Source organism: Dendrobates tinctorius, unplaced genomic scaffold (genome assembly GCF_039654945.1).
Source record: "Dendrobates tinctorius isolate UK_male_01 unplaced genomic scaffold, ASM3965494v1 ptg000037l, whole genome shotgun sequence".
Lineage (NCBI taxonomy): Eukaryota > Metazoa > Chordata > Amphibia > Anura > Dendrobatidae > Dendrobates > Dendrobates tinctorius.
Window position 1 is genome coordinate 27,408,972 of NW_027361705.1, and position 18,186 is coordinate 27,427,157.

Below are 18,186 nucleotides of genomic sequence, written 5' to 3' on the forward strand. Positions count from 1 at the left end.
TACATATCCTCCATCCCATAGTCCTGTGCCCATATACCCATCATACATATTCGCCATCTCATATGCCTGTGCCCATATACACATGATACATGTTCGCCATCCCATAGTCCCGTGCCCATATACCATCATACATATCCTCTATCCCATGCCCATATACCCATCATATATATCCTCCATCCCATAGTCCCGTGCCCATATACCCAAACATACACAAACACACACACACACACACATACACACTTTGAGCCCTAGATATTGATAAACAATCCATGAAAAAATTATTTGTTTTAAATGGAAATAAATGGAAAAAAAACAACAAACATCGAAAAAAACAACCATGAAAATTTAAAAAAAAACAACTAAAAAATACCAAAAAAAAAAAAAAAAAAAACAGACTAGAAAATAAGTAAAAAAAAAAAAAAAAAAAAAAAACAGTCCGTCTGTACTTACATCACGTCTACCCGCCCGCACTTGGCCTTGCTGCTCCTGCCGTTCCTCCGGTGGTGGTGGCGTGATGGAGGATGAGCTCTGAAAATTAAACCAAAAAAATTAATCACATGTGTTTATTTTTTCAAATCCATACGGAAGCATAGTACTCACTTCTTCTGCCTCTTGCCCTGTCCCGGGGACATATTCTTCACCAGATGAAGACATGCTGCAATAAAAAAAAAAAGAGACATAAGTACATAGAAATGTATTGAAATTTCAGCCAGACATTAGGTTTTTCATACTTACATTGGTGCAGCTTGTGCTGTGTGTCCACTAGTGAGCAATCCTTAAAGTATTGTGGAATCCCAGTGCCCACACCATTTTATCACCTTGGTTCAATTTTTTTTTTTTACTGTCTAGACCAAATTTCAGTCATGTTTATGTAAAAAACGCATGCGCATAAAAACGCAAGACCATGCGCAAGTATTGCGCTCCCATAGGCTCCAATGTGGTGTTTTTGCGCATTCCGTGCGCATTCCGTGCGCATGCGTTGTTTTAACGAGACAGGGCGGAACCAAAAATGCAACATGTTGCGTCTGGCGCAAAAGACAAAAAAACGCATGCGCACGAAAGCGCAAATATGCGCAAGACCATGCGCACATCATGTAAAATATAGGTGCGCAGTGCGCATGCGCACTGGTGCGCCCGATGCGCTGCGCACAAAAGCGCTAATGTGAAACCAGCCTTAGTGTGCTTATTCCTGAACAGCTGCTAACAGGTATAAGAAACACTAATTTTATAAAGTGTGTGGACTACACTTTAATATGAGCTAATGTGGCCTACACAACTGTCAAGTGGAGTGTTTGATGAACTTTATTTACGTGTTTTTTTTTTTTTTCTTCAATAAAACAAAAAGGATGTGACCAAAGATGTGAAAGCGATAGCTCCAAAAAGTTTGATACTATTACAGTGCAGGAAGGTAACCTACAATGCAATAGATGAGGCTCCAAAAAATAGGGTAATACTAATCTGGCTGCGGCTGCAGGGCACAAGCCAGAAAAAAGCTCCTCTATCTACTCCTATATAGTGTTTGCAACCAACCAATGTATATGGATATGGATGGATGCACACTAATAGGAGAATTAATGAAAAATGAGCTGCAATAAAAGAAAAATATGTATGAGGCAGTGACGCTCGCTGAGCGGCCTACAACCAGATGTGGCTGCAGGACACACTACAGCGTGAGCTGCACTCACATAGAGACCTCTCGGACAGCCGTGAACAGTGCAGATAACTGGGCACTAGCACTGAAAGGCTGCAGAAAGGCTCCGCTGTCTACTCCTATAGTGTTTGCAACCAATGTATATGGATACGGATGGATGCACACTAATAGGAGAATTAATGAAAAATTAGCAGCAATAAAAGAAAAATATGTATGAGGCAGTGACGCACGCTGAGCGGCCTACAACCAGACGTGGCTGCAGGACACACTACACAGCGTGAGCTGCACTCACACAGACCTTGCAGACAGCTGTGAACAGTGCTGCAAAGCAAAAGAAAGCTACAGCCGATCGGCCGATATCCGATATTTGCGGTGTCGGAATGCTCAACACTACACAGCAACATTCACTTGTCTGCACATTCCCCCGCAGCGCTACACATGCACGCACACACAACACCACTCATCTAATATATAAAGCTCAAGTGTGTATGTATGTATGTATGTGTGTGTGTATGTCCGGGATAGGCATCCGCACCGTCGTAGCTACAGCCATAAAATTTGACAGTCACACGTGTGGACCCCGAGAGCATCCTAGGCTATGTTGTGAGGCGAAATTTTAACCCCGCGCATTCCAATTCACCAAACAATTTTGCCCCTATCTACATAATGGGGGAAAAAGTGTGTGTATCAAGCCCCGCCCCTCATTATGATGTCATAATGGTTGACTATGGGATGGAGGATCTGTGATGGGTATATGGGCACTGGACTATGGGATGGAGGATATGTATGTCGGGTATATGGGCACGGGCCTCTGGGATGGAGGATGGGTATATGGGCACTGGACTATGGGATGAAGGATATGTATGACGGGTATATGGGCACGGGACTATGGGATGACGGATATGTATGATGGGTATATGGGCACGGGACTATGGGATGGAGGATGTGTGGGTATATGGGCACTGGACTATGGGATGGAGGATATGGATGATGGGTATATGGGTACGGGACTATGGGATGGCGGATATGTGTGATGGGTATATGGGCACGGGACTATGAGATGAAGGATGTGTGATGGGTATATGGGCACTCGACTATGGGATGGCGAATATGTATGATGGGTATATAGGCATGGGACTATGGGATGGAGGATGTGTGGTGGGTATATGGGCATGGGACTATGGGATGGAGGATATGTATGGTGGGTATATGGGCATGGGACTATGGGATGGAGGATATGTATGATGGGTATATGGGCACGGGCCTATGGGATCGTGGATATGTATGATGGGTATATGGGCACGGGACTATGGGATGGAGGATAATTATAATTTGCTATAACTAGCCACAGTTAGTTACTATGCCCGGGCAGCGCCGGGCTCTTCAGCTAGTCTATCTATATATCTATATATGCACACACGCAGCACCTGTCCGCACCGCAGGCATTCCCTCAGCATCACCGGCGCCTGCTCTTTCTCTGCCACAGCCGGCCGCGGAATGATGACGTCATCCAGCGGCGTTGCTGTGTGTAAGTGGAAGCGCGGGCGGCGGGCAGGATGGATTGCTGCAGCTCCGCTGCTACTTTCTCTTGTAGGCAGCAGAGCTGCAGGGATCATTACTTGCCTGCCGCACATGAGGGCAATCTGGCCAGAGGCCTCCTGAGTGCAGCTGCACATGCCGCCCATGATGCTATGTTCTGTAGCTCATGTGTTGTGAACTCATTTTCTGGTCTACCAGTTGTGAGTTCTCCTTCCGGGCTCCCTCTGGTGGTAACAGGAGGTAGTGAGGTTGATTTAATTAGTAGAGATCTGCCACCTGATGATGAGGATAATGATTGGATCTCTGGAATCTCAGACTGGATTCAAGACAGCCGACGCCCTATTCTGTTGCTGGTGTTTCCTTCTGGCTTTTCAGGTCTTGATTTTCAGCTCTGTTCCAGTCATCTCAAGCTAAGTGTTTCTGCTAATGTTAACACTTGATTTTGTTGGTCTATTTAGTTTTTTGTGTGGTCAGCCAGGCCCGGCTGGGGCTGTGCTGAATTTCCACTCTTATTTATCTGTATTTGCTTTTTGTCCCTTATTAGATTGGCCTCTTTTTTGCTCTGTCTCAGAATATTTCAGAGTGCTGATATAGTGGGAGAAGTCTAGTGACTTCAGGGTTAATTTTGTTATCAGAAGTGTTGACATATTTTTGTAGGGTTTTTTGGGCAGATTGCAGACAGTGTCTTTCCTTTCCTGTCCTTTCTAGTCAGTGTGGGCCCCATCGTTTGCTCAGCCTATTTTCATGCCCGTGTTTGTGTTTACATCTTGTCTCACCGTCAATACATGTGTGGGGGCTGTCTATTCCTTTGGGGTCTGCTCTGGGGCAGTTAGTTTTCCCCTTTTCTTGCTTTAGGCTTATTTAGTCCTCCAGCTGTGACGAGGCGTCTAGATTCATCGTAGGAACGCTCCACGGCTGTTGCTAGTTGTGTGGTTAGGATCAGGGGTCTGCAATCTGCATAGTTACCAACCTCTCTGGTTTTCTGTGACTTAGCTTGTTTAGTTTTCCTCCTCAGTGACCCATTCATAACACTCATGCCTAATAAATATATTTATGAGTTTGAGCAATTTAAGATTTGTCCACTGCAGAATGAAAGTGATCCCTGAGGGACTATGGTAGATCTGAAGCGTCAGTCACTCCAGCTCTATTCCCCGCTCAGCACCGCCTCCTCCTGCTTGACTGACAACTCCTTTGCCTGAAGTCACACAGCATAGAGGTTGAGTGAAGCATGAGGAAACCGTTCTGACTGGGGAATAGAGTTGGAGTGACAAAGGCTTCAGATCTACAAATAGCTCTTCAACCTTGTTTGCATATCAATTCAAACCTTGTTTTCTTAGTAAAGGAGAAAGAGATTGGCCATGTAAAGGTATTGCAGGAGTTGTCACTGAAAGAGCTACCTGCACATATCAATAGTTTGGTGGGAAAATCCTGCTGACAGATTCATTTTAAAGAGAACCTGTCACTTGTTAAAAATATGTAATTTTTTTTCCACTGTTCTCTTAAATCTGTAGCTTGTTGTTTTTTTGTTCTTTTCAGTTCCTGGGATATGGCCCCATCTTCCCTGTATGTAAATCTAGTCTTTTTGGTAATGGGATGAAGTCTTATTCTTAAGGACCGCACCCTGTTCATCCCAAAAAAATCATTTTTTATGCATTGAAAAGAGGGCACTATCTTATGGAGTGGTGTAAAAACAAAAAAATTGGCACTTAGGGGCATTTACAGATTTAGGTCACATTCACACGTTCAGTATTTTACCTCAGTATTTGTAAGCCAAAATCAGGAGAGGAACAATCAGATGGAAAGTATAATAGAGACACGTCACCACTTCTGTATCTGTCACCCACTCCTGGTTTTGGCTTACAGATCCTGAGGTAAAAAATTCACCAAATACTGAATGTGTGCATGTGGCCTAAATGGCATTTGCAGTTTATGGCCCTTGATCGGCCTGTGCAAGATGCATGAAATCAGCCAATGAGTTCTGTTTACATGTTGCGTTTTTTAGGCGTTTTTTTCCCCACAGGCAAAACCTGCCCTCTTGGCAGTAAGAAACTTACTGCAGAAAAGCAGGTTTTGCTGCTTTTTTTTTGTGCTTTTAAGTCTCTTGTACATGCTGATAAAGTTTAGTGTTTGAAAAAAATTCTACTTCATCAGGTTTTAGCACAAAAAAATGCAGCAAAACCTGACACCTGCCTTTTTTGCAGCACCTATCGCTTTCAACAGGTGAATAATGCTGAAAAAAACGCTGAAAGAAGTGACATGCTGCATTTTGCAAAAACCAAGGTTTTGCACAAAATACTTGGGACAAAAAAACAAGCTTTGTGCATGAGATTTATGAAATTTTGCTGGTACTGTAAAACGCAGCTGAAAATTTGCATTCGAAAAAATGCAACGCCGTTTAGTCTTTTATCCCATGTGTTTCTTTCTTGCTCCAGGTCTCCTACTAGTGGACTGTACAGTAAACTGCATGAGTATTCCCTCCCATATCCTGAAGCTGTATTTGATCTCGGCTTCTTCTTACGTGACCCCAAACCTTTCCTGCATCTGTCCCAGGAGCTGCTACCTGGGCGCCATCACCCCAACTCAGCGCATTATTTTTTGCGCCTTCTACATGACAAAGGAGTATTGCTGCGTGTCTACACACAGAACATCGACGGACTGGAGAGAGGTAAGGGCCTATAAACTGCTTATATGGCCTTTCTAAGTTATGTCCTCCCACCTTTGTAACATCTTTTAGGATGGGATTATACTTTACACCGTTCTGTTACAGTAAGAAAAACCCACAATGGTCACTGAATTAACTTGAAACTTGACAAAAGTAAAAGCAGACGTTGCTTTTGAATTATGGTTCAACAGAAACATTAAAAAAACTAACAAAAATATCCAGGATAACAATGAAGGTAACATTAGCTTAAAGCACCACTCCGGTGATATATATATATTTTTTTTTAATTTTTTTATTAGACCCCTGGAGTGGCGCTTCAAAATGCCCCCTGTCTTATACTCACCAGCCATCACCTTCATCCTTTTGCAGCGTCACTCTCGGTGAAAGGTGACCTCCCGGCTTCCCCAGTGTTTCATGGAGCGGCGCGGAGGTCACTTTTTATTACAAGTCTATGAGAACCTTGTTCTGGCCTAGTTCTGGCTCTCATAGACTTGTATTGAGGGCATGTGATGTATTTTCTGACTTCTTTCCGGTCAGAAGCTACTCTCACAAGAACTCACCGCGGGACTGGAGTGGCACTGGAAAAATGGACAAGACTCTGGAGGGTGAGTATATTCCCGGGGGCAGGGGATTACATTTAAGGCACCACTCCAGCGGTGGAAAAACAAAAAGCTGGAGTTGCACTTTAATATTTGGTTGCACAACCGTTTGAGGCAAGCACTGCAAACAAGGATCGCATCCAAATGCTGTCCAATTTTTTTTTTTTTCCTCACCCATAGACTTGCATTGCCAATTTTGATCCAACAGTCGGATCAATATCTGACATGTCTGTGATTTTACACAGACCACTTGGTTCAAGACAAAAATTGGACATGTAAACAGCCCCATAGAGTGTCATAAATACAAGTTCTGTCCAGGAAAAAAAATGTGAGACTTCTGCACCTGTCCACAGCTATACTGGCCCATTCCTTATGAGAAAATGACTCCAGCTGGCTCAGGTTTAGGCTACTTTCCACGATGAGATTTTGATGTTATAGAATTTCTGCACCTAATATGTACATTTTTCAATGTGTTTTTGTGCGCATTTTTTTTTTTTTTTTTTACATGCATTATGGTGTTTTTAATGCATTTTGATTCTCGTTGGTAAGTTATGTTTAAATAAAGCTGCTTTGTTTTTTATACTTCCTGGTAGTATTGTTCGGATTGCTCATGTTTTTGCCACGGAAACACACTAAAAAATATATATGCGGTTTTTACCTGTGGATTTGCCACATCTAATGCAAGTCTGTGGGGAAAATGTGCACATAAAACTCAACATACTCGCAAGAGAAATTCACCTGTTGCGGGTTTGAAAGAGAGACAACAGGTCAGTTTACCCTGAGTAAAAAAGAAAAACACAGTGGGAAGCAGATCTCTATAAATCACATCCACCTTGTTGGAACTGTAAGATACTGTGTTTTTCCACACAGCAAAAATTCACCAAAAACTCATTGTGGGCACACAACCCTAAAGGGCACCTTTGCATATTTCTGCTCCTTTGAGAGATGATCAGTGGGATTGAGATCAGGGTTCATAGAAGCAACCTCAGAATAGTCCATTTTTTTTCTTCTTAAGCTGGGTTCACGTTACATTACAGCAGTCCCTTAGACAGACTGTGTTACACCGCTGTGTAACGCAGTCTGTTAATGCTGCCATTCAGCCCCATTGTCGGGCGCATCGCATCGCATGCCGTAAAGCGGCACGCGTTCACGATGTGCCGTCATTCAGTGACAGAGCCTCGGACGCGGGCTGCAGCGTCTGAGGCTCCGTCGCCGCTAGCGCAGATGGAGCATCTGCGCTAGCGTTATAGCATAACGCATATCGCATTAGGCTATAGCGTTAACGCAGCCTGTCAACGCTATACGTTGAACGGGCTGTGTTATCGCAATGTGAACCTAGCCTTAGACATTCTTGGGTGTTTTTAGCTGTGTGTTTTGGGTCATTATCCTGTTGCAATCAAGCAAAAAAGGAAGCACACTGTAGCGCCAAACCATGCAAACATGAATAATGAATTGCACTACTGCATTAGAAGCATGAAAAATTGAGTAAGTTTAGCGCATAAAATGTCCAAGTTATGTGTAGCTGGAAGCCATGTTAAGGCATTTCTCGTTTTCCAGGTCCCTATTCTATGCCAATCCTCACTAAGACTGTAGTCTCCATCTGAATGGGAACCTATGAAAAATCCTCTGTTAGGACTAAAGTCTATAGCGCTGTGGAGGGGAAATGGCCCTGGTTTGATTAAAAACGCCTGCAGCTAACAGGTGGAGTGCTCAGTCAGAAGTTAAATGAATACAAATTTCAAAAACTGACCGTCACATCCAAGCATAAGCATAGTGTGAACAGGTGCTTAACCTAGAGTCACCAACTCGTATACATTCAAGCAAAAAAGGAAGCACACTGTGTTTTCATATTTCTAATGCAGTAGTGCAATTCATTTTTCATATTTCATGTTTGCATGGTTTGGCGCTACTTTGTGCTTCCTTTTTTGCTTGAATGTATATGAGTTGGTGACTCTAGGTTAAGCACCTGTTCACACTGTGCTTATGCTTGGATGTGACGGTCAGTTTTTGAAATTTTTATTATCCTGTTGCAAGACCCATGACCTGTGACTCAGACCAAGCTTTCTGACACCGGGCAGCACATTTCTCTCTAGAATCCCTTGATAAGTCTTGAGATTTAATGGTACACTCCCAGGAGCTTTGTGACTTGTCAATATGCATCTTGGCAAATTCCGTCCCCTTTTTTACAAATTGCTTTCAACAGTGGTTTTCTCCTTGGTTATCTTATATGAAGTCCACTTTGGTCAAGAGCGTGATGGATGGTGCGATGTACCTTGATCTTGCAGGTCACCTCTAATCTCTTTGGAAGTTGTTCTAGGCTCTTTGGTTACCATTTTTTTTCTTTTTTATCCGTCTCTTTGATTTGTCATTAATTTCCCTTTTGCGGCCACGTCCAGAGAGGTCGGTTACAGTCCAATAGACCTTAAACTTTTGAATGATATGTGCAACTGTAGTCACAGGAACATCAAGTTGTTTGAAGATAGCCTTATAGCCTTTACTAAGTTCAGGGTTGGACCTATAATTGGAGCAACCTGTGTAGTTTCACAGGGGCCCAAGATGTAAGGTGACCCTTTGCACCTCCAAAGCAGTTGGAATTTTGCATTTCGATGAGTAATAGGACTACAATAAGCCCATATATTGTTCTTGCACAGGGGTCCTCTTCTGCGTATGTCCACCAGTAAACAAGTTTGACCATAAATGTCTGTCTAATCTCCTGACACAACGCTAACCTCAGCTTTCTTTGGTCCTTGTTCAGTGTGGTTCACACCATGATACCAAACAGCACAGTGACTACTTTTCACCCTTCAAATTGACTGAGTGATGCAAATTACAAGACACACCTTAGTTTCATATGTCCCTATAGTTATGGATCACCCCCAGGGCTGTGGGGATTACTCGGTACCGGGCCGGTGTCTTACAGGGATGTGTCGCGGTGGCAGTGACCTGGTGCGTGGCCCTGGGTGTCCTTGTAAAATAGGTAGAATGGAATAAAGTTTATGGTAGATAATTTGTGACGCCACCTGTGGTGCTCGACAAGGAAGGTGTTAAGCCGACGCTGCGGTGCAGATCCTCTGGGACAGATGGTGGGGCACAGCAAAGATGTAATAGCTCTCCACAGGCAGAGCTGTAGTCCCAGGGCAGTGATACTAGGGGTTGAGGTAGATGGTTTAGTGTTAGGCACGGAGATGTAGCAGTACTGAGCGGGTTGCGCAGGAAGAAGGCAATGACACAACTGAATGCAGTTCCAATTCTTTTACTCACGTTTCTGGCACAGACAGGTGCCCGCTTCAGTGCTGCAGCATCCAGGTCAGGGACTCAGCCAACTCCGAGGCAGATGGAATACACCCTTCCAGCACTCCCTTCCAAATGTGCCTTTTCTGATCGTCTCCTTTCTAGCGCTAATCTGAAGTACTTGCAGTTCTGAATTACACTCAAGTTCCTCCTTCTTGATGTTACTTATAACTCCACTCGCATGGCAGGTAGCTGTAGCCTGCTTCGGGGACTCCATACAATCATGTCCCAGCTCACGCACAAGTTGCCGCTGTGTCTTCGAGTCTTAGGTGGGAATAAAGTGGTCACAACTTCTATTCATCCGGTTTCTGCTGTAGGATCATTAGTATCACAGCCTAGGATACCGGCGCTCGGCCTTGGCGCAATGAACTTAGGGAAGGGCTTTGCACTAGCCCTAGTCCCCAGTCTCTCTCCTCCTCACGTTCTGTTCTTAACTATCTTCCTTCTGAACAACTGATCCTTCTTTCTTTCTCTTTCCTTGCAAGCAGCTCCAGCTCACAGGAGGCTGCTGCATCTACGTCCTTTCCCTCCTTCCCCCGTAGGGGAGACCGACCTAACTTCCTGTCAGCTTTCCCCTCTAGTGTTTCTAAGCTCCACTCAGCACCCTTCATGAACCAAAGCAGCTGCCATAAAGGGTGCTCTGCTGTTCTAAGGTGTTTGTGCTGTCTGTAGGAGCTGGGGTCTGGTCAGGTGTTACCATCTTACCTGGAAAGTGGGATACCACACCTCAGGAGGAGGTGCAGTACCTCTGTGGCGACTGAACTTTCGGGGCGCCACAGTTACATTATTTTCTGTTTTTTCTAGGGGTAACATCATTTTTGTCCAGGCCATTCTCAGTAGTTTTTTTTTTCTTCCGTTGAACCACAATTCAAAAGCAATGTCTGATTTTTATTAATTGATATTTAAGTTATTTCAGTGACCATTGTGAGTTTCTCTCACTTTACCAGACGAGTACCAACAATTTTCTATGTCTGCATATTTACTGAACCTCTCCACTAGCTACATATCACTAAATTTGACAAAATATCCTATGAATGATCATTGATAACGCTATATCTTCAGTTTTGTATTTCAGCTGCAGGTATTCCTGCTGAGAAGTTAGTAGAAGCCCATGGCTCATTTGCATCATCCACATGCACAATGTGCCTCAAAGAGCACCCCGGCGAGACCTTCAGTGTAAGTGGTACTCTGCCTGTTGTGCCGTATTCTGTGGTGGAAATACTAGTAGATAAAGCGAGGGAGACACAAAGCGCAATAGGGTCTTATCCGATAGTAAGTTAGCACTTTTAAGTAGGAAGCTGCTCACCTGGTATTAGGTGGTTAAAGCACATGTAGGAATGGCTGCCGCAGACCCATAGGTCGGTCAACAACCCGACAATACAATACACTGCAGAGAAGATGTGGATTCCAGTCAGCGCTGCCCAAATAAGATTTCCAAAACGTAGTAACAGTTAAGAAGTGGTTTAATCTACACGTTTCAGGGTGAATACCACCCCTTCCTCAGGAAAATACCACATATAGATTACATATATTTTAACAGTACCTTGCTTAAATACATCCAGGATTCAAGAAACAGGCACCAGGCAGTCAGAAGGCACATGTCAAAGATCAAAAGTTGATCAAGGGTTAATACAGCATTGTTTTAGGTTAAGTGCAAAAATCGGCAGGTAAAACCGCAGGTCAAAAGACAGGTGCCAAACCGCTACGGAATCCGCACAAAGAAGTGACATGCTGCGGATTTAAAACCGCAGCAAATCCGCTCGGAAAAATCTGTAGTGTGTGCACAGCGGATTTCATTTTCCATTGACTAACATGGCACTGTACAACGCAGCAGAAACTGCTGTGGACCCGCAGGGCCAATTTCTCTGCGGATCCGCAGCAGAATCCGCAACGTGCACACACCCTTCGAGAAATTGTTTTCTATACCAAAGAAAAATATTCTAATACCATGTTTGTTTGAATTTGCAGTTTGAAATAAAAAGAATATTTCAAAAATGAAAAAATAAGTTTTTTGTTTTTTTTATCTCTTTTTTTTCATTTTTGAAATATTCTTTTCTCCTACGCCTCATTGGGGAACACAGAGACAGTGGGTGTTATGCCGCTTACCACTAGGAGGGCACTAAGTAAAAACAGAAAAAAGTTATCTCCTGGCTGAGATTTCTCCCACTGTTTTTATTTTCAGTTTTGAATTTTTCTGTAAATTTTTTTTTGTATTTTTTAATTAACGGAGTGAAGGGGGCGACGGTTCCTTTCTACGGCCCGCTATCCCCCGAACCAACAACAGGCAAGCACGTGGAGTATACCTCCCCGTACACTTTCCTGCGACGACTGGGGCTGATTCTTCTGGTGATGGCGGATACGAGGGCAAGCACACGGAGTGCATGGAGAAGACTTCAGCAGCACTTTCGGATGCCCTGAATCAGCCCCATAGCTCTCCATCCCCCTGCCCATAGGGAGGATCGATTGAGCAATACCCCTTTAACACCTTAATCCCATGTGACGTACTATCCCGTCCATGTGTCCTGGGACTTCCCAGGGACGGGATAGTACGTCACAGCGATCAGCGGCGCCCATGTGGTGAGCGCTGCTGATCGCGGCCGGGTGTCAGCTAATTATCACAGCTGACACCCGGCACAATGTGTCAGGGGCGGTCACGGACCGCCCCCGACACGTTAACCCCTTGCACACCGCGATCAAACACGATCGCGGTGTACCGGGGGTTAAAGGGAAGCATTGGCAGGGAGGGGGCTCACTCCGTGCTTCCCAGAGCCCCCCACAGCAGCGCAATGTGCAGCGCTGCTGCTGGGGGTCTCTTTCCCTACAGGTCCCCGGATCCAAGATGGCGACAGGGACCTTCGGGGGCCTGTAGGGAGCTGACTTCCTCAGTGCCTGCAAAGTGCAGGCATGAGGAAGTCTGCGTCTATGCCTGTGACAGATTGCTGATCTGTCACAGTGATCAGTGATGTGACAGATCAGCGATCTGTCACAGGACAGTGATGTCCTCCCTGGGACAACCTAATAAAGTTAAAAAAAAAAATACCGTATATACTCGTGTATAAGCCGAGATTTTCAGCCCATTTTTTTGGGCTGAAAGTCCCCCTCTCGGCTTATACACGAGTCATATACCGGGGGGATCGGAGGGGGAGCTGGGGTGTGAGATCATACTCGCCCTTCTCTGCAGCTCCCCTTCTTGTTCCATGTTGTCGGCGCTGCTCTCTTCCTGCTTCAGCTGTCAAATGGTACCCGCTCATTAAATATGCGCATATTTAATGAGTGGGTACCACGTGACCGCTGAACCAGGAAGAGAGCAGCGCCGACAACGTGGAACAAGCTGGGGAGCTGCAGAGACAAGCGCCAGGACCCGGTGAGTATGAAGGGGGGGTTGGGAGGCATATTCACCTGTCCCTGCGCTCTGCTGTCTTGCGTCCTCTGCAGTGACATTCAGGTCAGAGGGCGCTATCGCTCTCTGCCTGCATAGTCACTGCAGAGCGCAACGCTGATGAGCAGGGGGCAGCGACGGAGGTGAGTATACAGCTGTTTTTTTTTGTTTGTTTTTTTTAAGGGAGGCAGCGGCAGCAGCAATATGATGGGGCCACTCACTGTGCATGATAACTGGGGCCACTCACTGTGCATGATAACTTGGGCCACTCACTGTGCATGATAACTTGGGCCACTCACTGTGCATGATAACTTGGGCCACTCACTGTGCATGATAACTTGGGCCACTCACTGTGCATGATAACTGGGGCCACTCACTGTGCATGATAACTGGGGCCACTCACTGTGCATGATAACTGGGGCCACTCACTGTGCAACATAACTGGGGCCACTCACTGTGCAACATAACTGGGGCCACTCACTGTGCAACATAACTGGGGCCACTCACTGTGCAACATAACTGGGGCCACTCACTGTGCAGCATAACTGGGGCCACTCACTGTGCACCCTCGGCTTATACACGAGTCATTAAGTTTTCCCAGTTTTTTGTAGCAAAATTAGGGGGGTCGGCTTATACTCGAGTATATACAGTAAAAAAAAGTGTAAAAATTTTAAAAAAAATTGCTAAATAGATTGGGGGAAAAAAAAAAATATTCCCCAATAAATTCATTTTTTGGAAATAAAAAAGAAAAAAAACAATAAAAGTACACATTTTTGATATCGCCGCGTCCGTAACAACCTGCGCTATAAAACTCCCATTAGTTAACCCCTTTAGTGAACCCCTTAAAAAAATAAATAAATAAAAAACGAGGCAAAAAATAATTTATTATCATACCGCCGAACAAAAAGTGCAATAACGCGCGATCAAAAAGACGCATATAAATATCAATGGTACTGTTGAAAACGTCATCTTGTCCCGCAAAAAACGAACCGCCATACAGCGTCATCAGCGAAAAAATAAAAGTTATAGCTCGCAGAATAAAGCAATGCAAAAATAATTTTTTATATAAAATAGTTTTCATTGCATAAAACCGACAAAACATAGAAACGACATAAAAGATATCGCTGTAACCTTACTGACCCGAAGAATAAAACCGCTTTATCAATTTTACCACACATAGAACGGTGTAAACGCACCCCCCCAAAAGAAATTCATGAAACGCTGGTTTTTGTTAATTCTGCGTCCCAAAAATCGGAATAAAAAGCGATCAAAAAATGTCACGTGCCCGAAAATGGTACCAATAAAACGTCAACTCGTCCCGCAAAAAATAAGACCTCACATGACTTGGTGGGTCAAAATATGGAAAAATTATAGCTCTCAAAATGTGGTGATGCAGAAACTATTTTTACAATAAAAAGCGTCTTTTAGCGTGTGACAGCTGCCAAAAATAAAAACCGCCATAAATAGTAAATCAAACCCCCCGTTATCACCCCCTTAGTTGGGGAAAAATAATAAAATAAAAAAATGTATTTTTCCAGGACATCCACCTGACAGCACCATGGAGGACGTCCTCCTCCTCCTTACAGGGACAGGAAAGCACACGAGAGGTTAAAAGGCCCCGTCCCACCCCTTTCCCTCAGTGTCTTTCCTGTCCCTGCACGGAGGGACATACGAGAGGAGCAGGAAGATTACCTGAGGGCGCAGGGGGATCGGGCGGCCGGTCCAATCCTTCCCCCTGTCAGGATGCCCAGGGCCGACACTTCCCGGTGGGGAGTCCCTCTGCCCCAAAGCCAGGAGCAGGACGTCGCTCCTGGAGGAAGCCGCTCCTCCCGGGGGGAGGCTCTCGGCTCCAGGCCGCGCGGCAATCGCCCGGGTCCCCGCAGGCAGCGAGCGATGCCGGCGCAACAACTTACAGACCGCGCGGCGGTTGCGGCTGGAAGCCGGGCCCCGCACGCAGCCGGCGGTGCGGGCGCCGGCGATAGAGAACCCAGGGCAGCTGGAGCCGGGTCCCCGCAGAAAGCCGGATGGGCGCCGCCATTGCAGGATGCCCGGTGGGTGAGGCTTCAGAGCAGGAAGCGGCTAGCAGCTCAGTGCACGCCAGCAGCCCGCCGCACGCCAGCAGCTCGCCACACGCCAGCAGCTCACCGCACATCAGCAGTTCACCGCACGCTAGCAGCTCACCGCATGCAACAGCCGCTTCAGTGGTATGGACCCAGAGGCGCCAGCCGACAGAGGGGTAAGTGCGCCTGGCGCAATCTAACCCCCACACGGCCTTCCCCGCAGCCCAGGACAACTGACCCGACTATCCCTGTTCTGTATTGTACAGGAGAAGGGTACCCCAGCCCCCCTGACAAAGGTTAAGGACTCGGTAAAGGCCACATCTAAGTCTGTCAGATGCCCGGTTTGCAGGGTAAAGCTGCCAGACAACTATACCAAGACTCTCTGCGGACCCTGCACTTCAAGGGTCGTAAGAGACGAGCAGCCGTCCCTCCTGGCCGAGATGCGATCCTTGATTCAGGAGGAAGTACAGGCCTCCAGATCCAGTCTCTCACGGCAGCAGTCCCCTAGTCCGGGGCCAAGCCGGAAGCGGCCGAGGTGGGAGATGGAGCTAGCCTCGGAGACAAGCTCGCCTGAGGGGTCAGACCCCCGGGACTCGGATCCCGAGGAGGGGGAGATCCCGACTGACAGGAGGGACCAAGGCAGGAAATACCTGTTTAAGTTAGAGGACACCGAGGACTTGGTGCAGGCGGTAAGGAACACCATGCAGATAGAGGATGTTCCAAAACCGCAGTCCCGACAGGACCTGATGTTTGGGGGACTGGTCGCTCGGAAACAAACTGTGTTCCCCGTAAGCGAACACATTAAGACAATGGTCCTAGAAGAATGGAAAGAGGCAGAGCGGCGACTTGTACTGTCTCGGGACTTTAAGAGCCGACTGCCCTTTGACCCAGAGGAAACACGATTGTGGGAGGAAATTCCTAAAATCGATGTTCCTGTAGCTAGGGTGACCAAAAAAACCGCCATCCCCTTCGAGGACTCATCAAGTCTCAGAGACCCGATGGACCGGAAGGCGGATATTCTGTTAAAGAGGACATGGGAATCGGCAGCTGCCCTTACTAAGGTTAACATAGCAGCCACCTCAGTGGCCAGGTCCATGTTCCTATGGGTGGGGCAGTTGGAAGAGCATTTATCCAACAAGACCCCTAGATGTGAGATCCTAGCTTCCCTCCCTCTGATGAAATCAGCCACTGCGTTCCTTTCAGATACGTCGGCCGAGTCAGTAAGATTCGCAGCCAGAAACCGCTCCCTTTCCAACGCAGCTAGGCGAGCGGTTTGGCTGAAGTCTTGGTCCGGGGATAACCCTTCAAAGGCAAAGCTTTGCTCCATCCCCTTTCAGGCTCAAGGGTGTTCGGGCCAGCTCTAGATAGCATCCTAGAGCAGGTGTCTGACAAAAACAAGGGGTTTCCAGAAGAAAAACCCAAGCGTCCCCAGTCCTTTCGTAGAGGGTCCTTTTTCAGGAGACAGACCGATTTTAGGAGCCAGGGTAGATCCAACGGGCTCCTTTAGAAACACTCAGAGCAAAGGGGGGAGAAGCAAGGCCCCTCTTTTCGCGTCATCCTCCAGGTCTAGAAGGCAATGACGCCATAGGTGTCGGGGGAAGATTGCGACGATTCGCAGCAAGGTGGCGCCAGGTAACCCAGAACCGGTGGGTCCTCAGAACCATCACAGAAGGGTACAGCATAGAATGTTATTCCCCTCCCCCCGACAGATACATCGCCCCCACAGTAGTCCCGGAAGACTCTACCATGTGGGCAGATCTACAGGACCTGCTCCGGTCAGAGGTCATAGTGCCAGTTCCGCAGCAGGAGAGGGGAAAAGTTCATTACTCTTCCCTATTCTCCATTACAAAACCATCTGGCGAGGCCAGAACAATCATAAACTTAAAACCCCTAAATGCCTGGGTGGTATACAAAAGGTTTCGAATGGAATCAATACGCTCAGCGATTCAACTTATAGACAGGGATGCCGTCATGTGTACTCTGGACCTGAAGAGGGCATACTATCAGGTCCCCATCCATCCCTCATCTCAAAGCTTATTAAGATTCGCAATCAGTCTACCATCCCGGACCTGCCACTTCCAGTTCCAGTGCTTTCCGTTCGGGCTGGCTTCGGCCCCCCGAATATTTACAAAGCTGGTAGCGGAGGTGGTAGCCTACCTGAGAAAGCAGGGAGTCATTATAATACCGTATCTAGACGACTTTCTCCTAGTCGCAGGATCAGAAGAAAGGCTCATCCAGGACAGGAGCCGAACGATCAGAACACTGGAGTATCTCGGCTGGCTGATCAACGACCAGAAGTCAGACCTAAAGCCAGAAAGCAGGAAGATCTTCCTGGGAGTCCTTCTGGATTCAAGAGACAGAATATCCCGGCTACCGAGAAAAAAGCAGCAGACAATTCAAGACAGAGTCAAGGGACTACTGAGACATCGCTCCTCCATAAGAGGTGCAATGGAAGTTCTGGGTCTGATGACGGCTTGCGTTCCATGCGTCAGATGGGCCCAGTCCCATTCGAGGCCCCTGCAAAAGGAAATCCTCGCAGGATGGAACAGGCGTCAGGATTCTCTCGACGTGCCCATATCCTTACCAGACACGGTAAGAAGATCCCTGCGGTGGTGGATACAGCCCCAGAACTTACAGGTGGGAGTGCTATGGACAACCTCGCCGTACGTGGTAATCACCACAGACGCCAGTACGTGGGGATGGGGAGCCCACGTAGAAGGGAGAATTTTTCAGGGAAGATGGCCGGTCAGCATCAGAAGCAGATCCTCCAACTTCAGGGAGCTCTATGCGGTCTGGGAAGCCCTGCGTCAGAACCGGTCGGTAGTGAGAAATCGACATGTCCGGATATTGTCCGACAACACAACGGCAGTCTCATTCCTGAAGCACCAGGGAGGTCCGAGACATCGACCACTCCAGGCACTCGCAGGACGAATATTCGCCTGGGCAGAAGAGGTGGTCCTCTCCATAACGGCAATCCACCTAGAGGGTTCTCAGAACGTAGTAGC

The 18,186-nt window shown here is 46.7% G+C and overlaps 1 protein-coding gene across 5 annotated transcripts in view; it reads left to right on the forward strand.

Annotated features, from left to right (window-relative positions):
- SIRT3 (sirtuin 3) overlaps positions 1-18,186 on the forward strand; it is an 84,734-nt gene that overhangs the window by 23,539 nt on the left and 43,009 nt on the right. For all 5 annotated transcript variants that reach the window (XR_012231834.1, XR_012231836.1, XR_012231835.1 and 2 more), the window contains exons 7-8: positions 5,623-5,855; positions 10,818-10,918. Coding sequence is in view for 2 of the 5 variants with exons in the window: in XM_073573994.1 (XP_073430095.1) it covers positions 5,623-5,855; positions 10,818-10,918 (334 nt within the window). In the remaining 3 variants the exon portion in view is untranslated. The remainder of the gene's footprint in view (positions 1-5,622; positions 5,856-10,817; positions 10,919-18,186) is intronic.